At 38.8% G+C, this 14369-nt stretch overlaps 1 protein-coding gene across 14 annotated transcripts in view; it reads right to left on the reverse strand.

The window, feature by feature from the left end:
• rbfox1 (RNA binding fox-1 homolog 1) overlaps positions 1-14369 on the reverse strand; it is a 108399-nt gene that overhangs the window by 16339 nt on the left and 77691 nt on the right. For 9 of the 14 annotated variants that reach the window (XR_004698561.2, XM_035180492.2, XM_035180483.2 and 6 more), the window contains 4 exons: positions 10794-10854; positions 8441-8494; positions 6059-6191; positions 1858-1897 (listed from right to left, as the gene is read on the reverse strand). Coding sequence is in view for 12 of the 14 variants with exons in the window: in XM_035180492.2 (XP_035036383.1) it covers positions 1858-1897; positions 6059-6191; positions 8441-8494; positions 10794-10854 (288 nt within the window). In the remaining 2 variants the exon portion in view is untranslated. The remainder of the gene's footprint in view (positions 1-1857; positions 1898-6058; positions 6192-8440; positions 8495-10793; positions 10855-14369) is intronic. The other 5 variants (XR_004698562.2, XM_035180491.2, XM_035180489.2 and 2 more) reach the window with 1 other exon arrangement.

Consider the following 14369-nt stretch of genomic DNA (forward strand, 5'->3'; position numbering starts at 1 on the left):
AATGTGCTGATTCAGTGAAAGGAAGAGAGACAGAGCAGAACTCTTCTTTCTGTCCATCCATTTATCTTCACTGACCCAGTGGTTTTGGTCACAAAGCTGCAGGCCCACACTAATGCGAAGGCACTATCTTCATGCAACCATAAACAAAGCAAAATACCTGAAAATAGTGTCAAATCTAAAGTATTAACCCCTTTTCAATTTAAGAGTAAATCCTTTGACAATCATAAACAAATTATGACCTGTTTCTACTAGAGGTAGAAAATGCAAAGAGTCTTGTAAGAGTCAGTGATTATGCCCAGTGTTCCAATGGAAAACCCAATGTGTAATATCTGTGCAGGTAGTGTGTTTCATTGGTAGCCTAAAGGTGACCGAATGAGTGTGCATTATTAAAACACAAAGGAAGGAAGTTTTGAGTTTACATTTTCCTGAGAACAGAAGAAATTGCAAGAAAAGGCCTGTCTCCAATGTCAGCCTGTTTTCATCAACATTTTCCAACAGCCTCTGTTGAGTATGACTGAGCTCTTTTTCTATCTCATTTAATTCGCTATTTGGACTGAATTGACTGAATCCCCATCATAGGTAGTTCCTGTTCACATAAACATAAACACAGCATCAGGGACTCTTGATCCCTCTGCTAATGAATATTAAATGTTGTGTCTGCAGCATAGCAATCAATCCCTGTGGCAGGGGCATAGGGGCTAATGGGGAGCCAAGGAGGTCGAACGTTATGGGAGCAACACACACACACACACTCTGCATCATTAGTCTGAATCTCCCTGAAGCCTCCACCATGAATGTACTCGTGGCTCTATTGTTCACACTTCTGCCAGGCAGCTCTGGTTAGAAAATGAATATTTAGAAAATGATCCATTATGGAATTACTGATGAGTGTGCCACAAAGTGAGCTCAAAGTAACTTCTTTTAGTAAGTATGACTTAATTCTATTCCACGGCTTCATCCTCCTCCAGTTACATGGTCCACTTTTTTTTTTTACATTATTACTATAGTCTCATTATTTAAACTTTATAGACCCATAGATGTGTAAATATTAACCAACATAAAGGGTTCAAGTCAAATATATGTATCTGGCATTCAGAATAAAAGTTGAGAGTTTTAATTATAAAGTTATTCAAAATATTATTAAAACCAGCACTACTATTGATGCTACACATTTTATCAATGCAACATTATTTCATTTCAATATTGATTTGTTTGGAAACAACATTTTAAAAAAGTAATTTAAATTTTTTCTTGGCTTTGGTCTAATCGTTATTTTTGTCCATGAACCAATGCTGCAGAGTCACACTGTAGTCTGATATTCATTTCATTATTTTCCGTTCATCATTTATTAGCCTACAGTTTTCTATGGCAGTGTTCTGAGGAAGTTTTATCAAGACCTGTTAGCTACACACTGCCAGTTATGTTTAATTTTAGGATGCAGGACATGAGTGACTGAGTGGTTTGGCACACAGTGCACTGGAGACAGAACTTGAAAGATGCTCTTTCTTTATTGAATCTGTATTTATCTTTTTTTGGGGTAAAGTATCAGTTTTCAATTGAATAGTCATCCCCACGGCCCATTTTCCAAACCCATCCATCCATATCCAGTCTAATCATCTTCTTAATGGTTGTTGTGCATGTGTTTGTTACACCTTGTGCTACTGGCAGTGCCTGTTGAAGTTTGTAGGCTGTAGTCTCATTGCTGGGGCCAAACAGAACTGCAGACCTTGGTATGAGAAGCTATCTGCTCTCCCATGTACTGTGTGGGGTTGGAGGATTGCATGTGCATAAAATCAGGGCAGAGACCACAGAGATGGCGGTGTAGCATGCAATGTCATACCAGTAAATAATACTTACATAAATATCTGCACCATAAAATCCATCCTGGTAAACAACACTGCAGAGGATGCAAACACAAACAAACAGACAAACACACAATAAAACAAAAACATCCATATTAGTGCATGTTGACATGCAGGCACCGGGCTGGCTACTAACCAACCCCCATCTCCTCAATCCAGTTAACAACCAAAGGTAAACAAGCAAAAGACATAGAAGGGGCGAGGCAAAGGGGAAATAAAGCAGGCACCCCCCTCTGCTCTCTGATGCCCAAGTAAGGAGGCTGGGAGGGTCCAAAAATACTTTCTCACTAACTTATTTTTACATGTATGTAGTCCAATCAGCAGTTTCAAATATTTTAAAATCTAAAATAGAAAAAAAAATGCTCAATGACCTTTTTAGCATGATGCAAATCACTGTAGAGAAATAGGGAAAAACATTTCCTCAGCATATATGGATTCTTATTTTAAAATTCTATTCAATTTGAATAACTATAAAAACTTCCTTTCATTGACTTTATTTTGTTTTATTTATATTGACAATGTATTTAGTCCTAAGTTAAGAACATGTGAAGGTTTGCAGGCCTTTCTCAATGCACAGTAATTTACACCTTGTTACATTATTATATTGTTACAATATTTCACACATAGAACTTATCGGGCATGTATTTTGATTCTTCCATTGCATCTTCTGTTCGATCAGTGAAGAAAATGACTGCTCATCATTTTGTTCATATTAGCACAAAGAGAAAAATAAAGATTTACTTTATACCAAAAATACAGTAATTCACCTTAACCTTACTTTTAATACTTTTTGGCTATTCATTTTAATTGTGTTTCTACAGCTTCTTATTTTATATTATTATGCTCATATCACAGTTCTGAGAATTTCTGTAATGAGCAACTAGTCCTGTGTCACATGTGCTTAGAGCTGTACTGGAAAAAACTCAACTACTTGAGCCAGGTAATAACCAGGTGATCCAGGATTATCAGTGTAAATGTCGGTGTTGCAGGTAACCTAAGGGCCCCTGGGCTCAGGTGGTAGTCTAACACTGTATGGTTGTGGTTGACAGTGGCCAAAGAATAAGTCAGTAGCTCTTGATTGTTGCTAAATAATGATTGGTGCAGTGAAGTATGGGACTTCACCTTCGTCCAACTGTGGGAAATCTGTGCTGAACCAAGCTTTATTGTTCTAACCTGTTCTAACAGACAGAAAGTGTGTTGATGTAGGACTGCAACATGCATCCCAAGAAGCTGGTTGAGATAATGTTCAGTGCTTTTAAAGTAAGCTTCCATAAAAGTTGAGCAATATTTCTGCTAGTAGGGATGAAGCAAAATTATGATAAATGTTTAAGATCTAATAAGTGATCTGTTCTTACTAAAAGTAAATGTATGTATCTCAAGGCACTTACATAGTGAGGTCGAGACCTTAAATATTGTAGAGTAAACAAGCAAGATACTGCTGTGTTTAATTTGAAGAGGTTCTAAGAAGACCAAGCTTCCAGTTTCATTGTCTCTAATAACTGGTAACAACTTAAATGCCAAGGTGGCCCAGAGAGCTGTTTCACTCATTAAAATGTGTTCTGTGGGACTGTAGCACAGCTCTATGCACATATTGGCTTATTGACACGATGTTGTGTCAGGCTCCCTTAAAGACATCAGGGAACACACACACACAAACAAAACGTAGTTTCCTGGCTATATGTCACGTTCGGAGCCAACTCAATGCCACTTGAGACAAGCAGTTTTAATAAAAATACATCATGGTCCACATCAATAATTCACAATCTACTGCCACCGGAGCAATTACGTAGTGCAGCCGCGTTAATGAAAGTACAATCTGTGGCAGATATCTCTTTGTCAAGATCATGCTCCCAAACTCCTATCTTCCTTATCCTATGTGACGGTTCATCTGCCTGGAGGGATGCTCATAATGGCAGTGTTGTCAAAGATTCACATATGGAGTGTAGAGTGTACTGTCCTCCCATAAAAAGTGAACCCTTTGGTCGATTGTGCAATTAGCCTATTACAGCCCAAAGTTAAGCTGTATTGTTCACTGGCATTGGTTGTGTGAAAAGCCCCAAAAATACACTTTTCTTCTAGTGCCTGAAGTAACTATAATGGGAGCAAAGGAGGAAATCAGGCTTTATTACATGCAGTGATAAAGTCTGTGAAGAGAGGATGTTGGGTGGAACAAAGGGTTAGTTAAACTGTAAAGAACAGCTATTTGATTCTCATTCCCAATTGACTAATAATGTTGCTACTTTTAACCCCGATCACAAAGGTACTTTAACCTTAGCATAGGACATATTCAAACCCAAGCCATCATTTTGCCCATGTTGTTTTGTGCCTCACACCTAACCAAACCTTTAACATAGCATTGTCATATCACAGGGGGAAGTTATTTAATTTTCAACAGTGATTATTTTAACAGATTGTCTGCGGCTTATCTGCTGCCTCTATTGTGGGAATCATTTCAGGAGCAATCCTATGAACCATATGATATAACTAAAGCAAAGTGTGCTGTCACATTACAATATTTCTTGGCATACTGTATGTTAAAGGCCCCATATTTTACATCTTTCTGGGATATAATTTGAGGTATTGGTACCCCTAAGATGATATATCAGTGGTTTAAAGTAAAAAAAACTGCTGCAATGTGTATTTCCATGTCCTCTCTTCTGCCTCTCTCTGGAGCAGCAGACAGAGTGACACGCGACCAGGCCTATCACCGGTCTCATTCTGGCGCATTTGACGCTCTCTGGCTGTAAACACTGGATGTTTCTGAATGCTAAGTTACACCGTCCTCATGTTTGTTCAAGTTTTAGCAGGACAGTTGGCCAATGTAGGAGTAACGTCCTGAGTTACAGTACGGAGTTTCCCAATGGAGTTTCAATACGGAGTAACGTAGACTTTACTCCGTACTGAGCACACCGACACGGCACGTCAGAAGAAATAATGCGTAACCGCTGGTCTCGAACAGTAACGTTCTTAGGAGGAATGTGCACAGACACATTCTCTTCCTTGCATCCCTCCACGCTGCAGTGTTTCTTCAGTGTTGTTTGTTTTGGTTAGCCTGTGGTAGCTAACAAGCTGCTAGCTCAGCAACATGTCTGCTTGGTGTCGCGTTTGGTGTGGAGGGGTGGTGGTGGTGGGGAGCGGGGGTGGTGGGTTCAGTGGCTGGACTGGTCCAGCTGGGTGGGGCTGACAGACGAATGCGATCCCGTATGACTCATACGGGGGAGGAAGTACGAAACGAGACGTTTCGATATTATATTTCTTAGAATGGACTGAGTGAAAAAGTCCACTAAGTGACTGTTTTCATACTTTGAGGGTCCCTACTGACCCCTTCAAGATATTACGGATAGTAAAAGCCCAGAAAATGTATTTTACACAATATGGGCCCTTTAAAAATATTCTACATTTATTTTGGATTTTGTGGATTTTGTCATTTAGTTCAAATACAAATTAATTTACTTTTAGTTGTTCACATTTAATGACGTTATCTTATTGGCTCCTATTTTTGTGCGATCATTGCATTCAACTTCTTATATCTACATTAGAGCAGTGAATAGAAATGCATATTTAATTGCAATTTTCTGGAAATTCAGGGACATTTTTTTTTAAACCTAATAAGTGTGAGCAGAGGAAAACAAATCCTGCTCCCATTCTTATAAATAGATTCCCTACCAACCTCCTTAGTGTTCATCTGCTTGCAGTCATAGAAATCTAAATAAATAAAAAGAATCAACATAATAATGGTAAATCAGATAAGACTACCCATAATACACAGCTCTCCTTTGCTTTTGTTTAGGGGATTCAGCCTTGGAGGCTCAGCCAGAACTGCTGCTGGGGCTTGGAAGATGGTTTTGGTTTGTTAGTTTTTTTCCTTTCTTCTTTGGGGGCATTCTGGGTAGACTGGAAAAAAAATGGAGTACCTCCCATTTCTCCATGAAGTTGGCCTCACCCAATAGCACCACAGTACAAGGTCAAATTGTCCGCCATGATTCCGTGCAAAGGTACAAAGGCACATGCCTATTGGTGGACTAAGCATTCTGTGGAAGTTGGGGAGTGCAATGTCATATCGGACGAGACGTGGCATGCATCACTCTACTGACTCTGAGCACAGATATTCAGAACTTTTCATTGGGGAAGGGAAAGACAGGAGAGACCAAAGAGGAAGCAAAGACAACAGGACAAGAATGACAAAGGATGCTCACCCTCCATAAGCTGGAATATGGGGAGGCGGAGCAGCTGCCCTAAACGTATTGTATACTGTCCTTCCTCGTCCCCGTAGGTGGGCTCCTCTGTACGCTGCTGCTGCACTGGCTGCTGGGTAGGGAAAACCTGGTACTGGAGACAGAGAACAGAAAATGATGCATATTATCTCCTAAAGAGGAATGCATGGCCGGTGCTTTACTTCTTGCTATTGTATACACCAAGCTCCGTATTAAGAGCAAAGAAGAGTAGTTATGGAAAGAGTCATCAGTGTGACTTTAAGGGTGGCCAGGGCCACTCGGCCCTAAAATCAAGGTGACAAAAGATGAATAGGAACAATTACCAGCCTCACTCCTCTCCTTGTCTCTCTTTGGGAAACTCTTATCCTTTGGCTCAAACCCTCCATTTTTCATCAGGTCAATGAATGATTCACTGTTTCTATTAGCATTTTATTAGATCTCCTTTTGGAAGAGATGTATAATTAGGGTTGGAAATGGCACCTCGATCTCCTTCTCAACCTTCACTCTCCCGAGCTCTCAAATTAAGCTTTGTGTCAGTCGCCCCCCATTAAGATTGATGATAAGTTAATAACAATACCGTGCAATAGCTCCACTCCACTACCACCCTCTCCCCGTGCTCTCTCTCTCTCTCTCTTCATTCTTTCTCTTGATTTTTATTCCCCAACTAGAAATAGAAGAACAGTTTGTACCTTCAATCCAAGATTGAAATGCTAATGTCATCTAGAGTTTCACAGCTTTTTGTGATGTATCACTTAACACTACTGACATAACCTACCTTCAACATAAGCTTCCATTTTTACTTGCTGTTTGCTGATTGTGGCTTAGGTTTAGGCCATTTGACTGTTTTCCTGTGTACACATAAGTTCAAAACCTTTAAATTGCTGCATGTGGCTTCAAAGATTGTCTTATATGGTAAATGATTTACATTTATACGGGATGCTTTTCTTGTCTGTTGACCACTCAAAGCACTTTACAATTTATGTTCTAATTCAATCAACCACACACATGCACACACACACACACACACACACTGATGATGCAGCTTCCGAAGCAGTTAAGGGCTCAGAATCTGTCCAAGGAACAAAGAACCAGGGTCCTACTGATTAGTTAATAAACCTTCTACCTAATGTTCAGATTGCCTTGAACTAAAAATGTAAAACTTGACCCAATAACTAATATCACGGAAATGTTTCCATATTATATAAGCCCAATCAGCCAAATACTGGAAATGCTACAACCCTAGAGGTTTCAGTCCGATAGAGCGATATGATGCAATCTGATACAATTTTTATTTAAGGTTGCTATTTGTCAATTCTTCAAAAAGCATTGGTTAACTTCAAACAAGATAAGACCAAGGAATCTCAAGTATTTTTTTGTGACTTTACGACAGGAAAACACCCTTATGGTGGTGCCGCTGCAGCAGCTTGGATTCATTGTATTTGTATTGGCTAGCTCGTCTGATGATCAGCAAGTGGACATATTGGTGGGAAGATCTATTAAAGATCAGGACATCGTGTGGTGATTTGGACTTTATCAGGAACAATCGTGTCGAACAATGTGATATTTTTTCCAGGTATGCTAGTGTGAAGGGAGACAACATCTGATACTGAACTAAAAGCAAAGCTGGCAATTCTAAACTTAATAACATAAATACCAATACAGAAACAGACTGAAAAGCTTGTGCACTCTATGCACATGTGCACATACACAAAAACAAACATGCCCCAATGGTATTTAGGGTACTTGAAAGGTGAGATAAAGGTAAATCAATACAAAGGCATTTTGTAATTAAAAGAACATGGGGGTGAATTAGGCAAACGACTGTCTGCAGAAAGTGCAAATATAGATTTTAATTTACAAAATATATTTCATACCTTTTAATGTCCTTGCAGAAATGAACAATTAGATTTTCTTCTCTCTTGTCCTTTACTTTCCATCATTCCTCCTCCCCTCTGGCACACTCTTTTATCTATCTTTGTTCCTCTTATCACAAAATACAGGTACTTTTTTTTTACCTTAATGGCCATAGTTAATTACAGGCTGGGGGCTGGGAAGTCGGTTAAGGGTTGGGCAAGGTAAATGGTGGGATGGCCAAGATTGCAGAGAGTCTGTGGGTGGGGACAGTGCAGTGTGTGTATGTTTTGCAGGAGAGATGACCGTTTATTGTTACATTTGTGCAATTCAGCACAGTTCTGCTCTGTAAACAGATTTGCTTGGTTGCATGTTGCTTTGAAGTAAATAGAAAGAAGTGATGAAGGTCAAAATAAAAATCGGGATGGAGTTGAGGAGGACAAATGAAGATGTGGAAAAAACACTGAAGAATGGGGGAAGATAATGACAAAGGAGAAGGGCATGTCCTCTTACCTGCATAGAATTCTGGGCTGTAGACAGCGCTGACCACTGGATTTAACTTCCAGCCTTAAACAAGAAAGACAGTGGGACAAAGTAACAGACAATACGTAAGAGACAGAGCAGTAATTTATCATGCTCCATATGTCCTGAATGAATTTGGATCTACCTGGAAATGTATCCTGCTAATAAATCCAGAAATCAATCTGTCTGTCTGTCCTTCAGTTTTCTTGACAAGCATTGATCTACTTCAAACCTGCTGAGTGTATTACGAAGGACTCGAGGAATTGTTGTGTCAACTGTGATCTGAACAGAATGTTTCTTTTGTGAATTTGTAAGAACAAAACATTACCTCCAACAGGCTAGTTTTCTGATTTTGTGAATAGGACAGGCACATTTTAACAGTGGCGTGTGGTTAGCATAGCCTCAAGTATCACTCATCATTCCATGCTCATTGCCATTTATGTGTCTATTTTTCGGGTAATCAACAAATGACAACCTCATTTTAATTTCAAAGCTTAAACTGGCTCAGTCGTTTCTTTCCAAACAGGAGAAATGGGTACAATGAGCACAAAGCCATGTTTTTGAATGACCAGATAAATCCGAGATATGGGTGATGACTCAGAGGGCTACAACAAAACTACATCTAATTAAAATCCAGGCAAATGCATGTTTAATGTACACATACAGTATTTATAGTATTCTTACTTCAGAGGGCAAATATCAAAAGAAAATGGCCCTTTATCTAAAGAGCTATTTCTATGAAGTCTAAATTAATTACAAATCTGAATGACATGTTTGTTTATTCAGTAGATGGCCCTCTGGCACCAACTGAAGCTTTGATAGTGGACAGGACTCTATAACCTTTGTACATCTGGGCACTAAGCAATCATCCACATTCTTCTTAGCAAGCTCTGTCGCATTTCACAGGGATGCACAGGCGTTAACAGATTCTTGATAGATCTGGAGTTAGACTCAGACGTTCCAGGATATTACTGTTATTTTTTGATACATTAATACGACATGATTCGACCTGGAACAATGTTACATCCTGACTCATTTCATGGGAATGATCACACCAGCTCAGCCAACAAAAGCTTTGAATAGGTAATTGATCAAGATACAGTCAAGTTAGCTGTCCAAAGAAAAGCTGAGACTGAAGAGGGAACTTCATGTAGTTACCTCAACTGCCTTGACCATTAGCGCAGTTTTCTAGACAAATTTCCGACTCGGGAAGATCTCACAGGTGTTGTGCTTCCCTGTGAAACCACAACATTTAGCTGCTGTAGTCATAGCTGAGAAAAGGTGAAGTGGGGCTGTGACTTCCAAAAGAAGGTACGTTCTAAAAGCCATTAGTTTGTGTGCAATAACCACACTTCAACATACACTAGCAACTGAATTTGATTAGTGATTACTGTGCGTTGTGTGCAGTAGGTGTCAGTCTATGAGAAGTTTCAGCCTGTGTAAGACAACACGGTATGAACTACATTATTAACTATATATTAAAACATCACAGGCTTCATTGACATACAGAGGTGAATTTTGGAACATGTGGCTTTCTATGCCCTGTAGCCAGATGGCCAAAGAAGTGAGGCATATAGGAATGTTTGAAGAAACACCAATGAATTTAGAGGTTGAAACACTGTTGTGTAACTTTGGTTTTATGTTAGGGCTCTTTGTCTGGAAAACAAACCCCCTCCCTATTCACAGGCTTCTTAAAAAATGTATCATGTTTTCCTACCTCAAGAGGCTTCTAGGAGCAACTACAGAAAAACATCCCCAGCATGATGCTGCCACCAGCACTTCCTCTCACTTCTCCATCTCCAATGTATCCTTTTCAAACTCTGGCCTCCTAACCCTAATAAGCCGAAAAGTGTTGATCTAACAATAACTTTAAAAAAAATACTATAGGTATTGCTGTTTTTTTTTTTTACCTCTTCAGACTTTTTCCCTTCATCACAAGCCTTGGATGTAGGTGATATTTTGACAGAATTCCATACACTGATTTAACTGAACTGGAGATGTTCATTCACTTGAAGGTGTTCTTGTTTTCATTCTCTGACTTGAGCTTTTCAATTACTTTTTCCAAGGTTACTTGACTTGCTGGTCATGGTCAAAGGTATTTACCTTTACTGTGTCCTGGGGGAGTAAATACTTGTGCAAACACATATTTTGTAATCAAAACTTATAATCGGTGTAGATCACGTTATCTGTTATCACTTTAAAAGTAAGGGGTTATTGTCTGTTGATCAGGGTCAGTAGTCACATTCAATTAATTCAATGTTGTAAAACCCTAAAACCTGAAAAAGTATGTGGTTGAATATTTCTTATTTTATAGTCACTGTAACCCTGTAAACATGGACCTTACCATTTGCATATGGGTTGACTGTCTTCTTATTTGTCATTACTCTGGCTGTTGCATTGTTGACCTACAGCACGTAAAGAGAGAGCTCCATAAGTTATGATACGTATAAGTCAGTAGTAAATACAGTACATGTTAGAGTAAATCTTCATGCAAAGTTTCCCAGAGATGTAAACAAAGAAAACAGTATAGTGTGTCATGGCAAACACCCATGTCACCCGTGTGTTTTCGAAATTGCATTCAGAAACGCTTAAAACACATCCAAATCAAATCAGTTTTCTTTCTCATTTGCATATTTTCTATTTTATGACATTTTCCAGCATGCGCTCCCCAATTCTAGTGACATTTCAATAACATACAGATAAAAGTAATTAAAAAAACTGATGCACTTGGCAAAATGATGTTTTGTAAATGTACAGATGCATGCGGTGGGGAGAAAAAGGAGGGGAAAATACAAAGAAAATGTCAGTGGGCTACTAGATGAGAATATGTCGGGAGCATTATGCAAGGTTCAGTCAACCGATAAAACATGAGAAGAACTGTTGTGACGAAAGCAACACAAAGCATTCACACTCAGACAACAGCCTTTCAAAGTCATTGCAAAAATAAATCTTAAATTCAAAAATTCAACCTAAGAAAACAGATACTACTGAAATAAACCAACCACGTCAATCAATCCACCAATCAAATCATTCCAAATTCAAACAACAGCGAACTAAAAAATAAGGGTGCATTGTCTTCCAAAATGAAACAAAATAAATAAATGGGTTTCCAACAATCTGTGATGTGCAAACGGATTCATGTCTCAGTCAGTATCGCTCGCACACGCAGCTTTAGGAGAACACTTAGTGAATGGACACACGCTGACACGCAAGAAAATATGTATGTCAATATACAGCATCAACCCAACCACAATTCAAAAAGAAATGTAACGTGAGTTTTAGCGTTGCAAACGTTCCAAAGAGAGAGGAAGAGTGAGAGGAAATGCTGGCAGAATGGCTTGCTCGCCCACACTTACCATTCCCAAACCTTTGGCCCCTCCCACTTGTTTGTGTACTGTTACCGCTGTAACTGTGTTGGATGGGGCCCTAAACAAGCTACCGTTGGAAAGATGGTGGGGGAGTAGGGGATGAAAAAGGAATAAGCAGCATCTTACTCAGGTGGCCAAGAAAGTTTTGCAATCATTCCAGTGCACAAACTCTCTTTCAGCTCTCTGTATAGCAGCAGTTTCTTAAAGTTTACCTCCCACCATTTTGTCCAGACAAGCTGTCGTCATCCATCACACTTGGACCAAAATCTCATCTTATGCATTTAACTTTGGATCCGGACAAAGGAGTGGAGCTTTTTTTGGACATTTTTACAAATTTCCCAGGAAATAATGCATCTTGATTAAGAAAATCAGGAATATTTAGGTCATTGATATCTGAGTAGGTTCAGTTTGGTGATTGAATCTTAGTGGACCGTTGGAGTGCCATTCTAGTCATTTCATATTTTGATGCAATCTGAGCCATTGCTTTATCATCTATTATTGTCACTGCCAGTGATTCATGTGCTTCGCTACTTGAAGTAGTGCAAAAATCCTGCAGCTGTGGGATCATGGTATTAATTCATTAGGGCAGCAACTTAACCTTCTTATTATTTTAACAATTACTGATTTCTTTCATTCTTGAGGCCAATTTGATTGTTTTAATAAAAATATTATATATAAAAGAATATTTATCATTACCCAAGTCAGGAGGTTTGTGTTTCTTTGTCAACTACGTAAATAGAAAAATAAAGAAATATGCAGTCTTAATATCAGTGCGAAATGTATATCATTGAAATTATTTAGAGATGTTGAAAATTAATTTGGGTCATACAAAGATATTCTGGGCATTGCAGAGAGTTGGGCCGATGGGTGGAGGCTGAGAAGAATTAACATAGATAATCGAACTTTGTCACTGCAAACATGAGGGCATGGCAATCCAGAGGATTTGAATAACTTTAAGGATAATTGCTGTTATAGTTGAGCAATTAGATGAGCAACAATCCAGAAAGTAGACTGAAAGATCTTCTCTCTATTTTTCACTTCTAACAAGTGGATAATGTATTGGGGCTGGAAATTAATTAGCTGATAATTATTCTTAAGTCACATTTGGAAAAGACTGACAGTACAACAGGAGGTGGACAATTAACTATTTACTGTGGCTCCAAGAAATTCAACTCCTAAATCGGGAAGGTATTTTAGATTTATATGAGTTGAGATAGAAATGGTCTTCAGAATCCTAATTCAGTCAAATCTGAATACTCAAAAACTGAAATGATATAATTCGGTGTGATGTAGACTTTTAACAGATCTGATTATCTCCAAAGGTCGATGCAAAAAACAGCCACTAATCTGCTTAGCAATCACATAAATATGCCTCAGCTAATTATTCCATTTTGGATCAAATTTATTACATTTGAATTCTTCAGCATCTTACTAATCTATTCGTAGTTATTGAAAAGAGCAACTGCTACTAGCTCATTCATACTTTTGATGGGAAGAATTTGACAAAACATGAACAAATATTTGGTAAATTTGTGGTTTAATCCTGGCTTTAATTTTTACCTGATCATATTTGTTCCTGAAGAAATCTATCTGGTGGTGTGAGTATGTTTCCATCTAACAAAAGCAGGTTGAACTTAACTGGTTTCACACAAAAGGATAAAACAAAAAAGAAAGCATATAAGGACAAACAGCTCTGCTCAGATATAGTTTAGGTGCCATTATGAAAATTGAATGGGAGTATTGGGTGGTTGGGTGCATTTAGTGGTACCTTGGACTTAAGTATTTGACTTTGTCTTGTGGAAGCCTCCTCCTGTAGGAGGTGTTTACAGAAGAAGCCTGAACTTTCAAATTCACATTGACCAGAGTTTTTTAGGTCTTCAATAGGGAGTTGTGACAATGAATTCTGCTGATGTGTGTTCTTTGGATCACAATAGCAAATTGTGTTAGATACAGTAGTGAGCTTTAGTTGGTATGCAACAAGGATGTAAAGGGCTAATGTGGCTCAAAACAATTAACTATGAGAATGTGTTCTCAAAGGTCAGGCAAATCAGTGGATAATTGGTCAAATTCTAAAACAGGGAAAGGGCTATGACCTGCTAGAGCCACAAGATAAACATTGTAGTTTTGAGAAGGAGAATGATTGAGGGAAAGAAGAAGGTCCAGTATGTAGGAGACTGCGCAAGGTGCCTGGGAAGAACTTCTGTAGTTCCAAATCAACAAATAATGCCCCAAAGCTATGTGTAATAAATTCATAAAAAAGAGAGGAGGCACAGGTAAGAGCAACAGGAATATATCACTATAGGGCCGTCTGTTTCTCATAAATACATGGTTTCATTCCTGTGTTCTTAAGGTTAATACGATCTAGTAATAGGAGGAGGTAGGGAAGTGAGTAGGTACAGGGGTGAAGGTCCATCTATGGGCCCACATTGCTATGTGGCAAAAATAATGATGGCAGTTTTCCTACAGAATCTGGAGGTCTGGAACTGGTACTGCTGTGGGCCTGTATTGGTAAATGGTTTGTATTTATCTAGGGCCTTTCTAGTCTTGATGAC

The sequence above is a fragment of the Hippoglossus stenolepis genome, chromosome 16, assembly GCF_022539355.2.
Source record: "Hippoglossus stenolepis isolate QCI-W04-F060 chromosome 16, HSTE1.2, whole genome shotgun sequence".
Lineage (NCBI taxonomy): Eukaryota > Metazoa > Chordata > Actinopteri > Pleuronectiformes > Pleuronectidae > Hippoglossus > Hippoglossus stenolepis.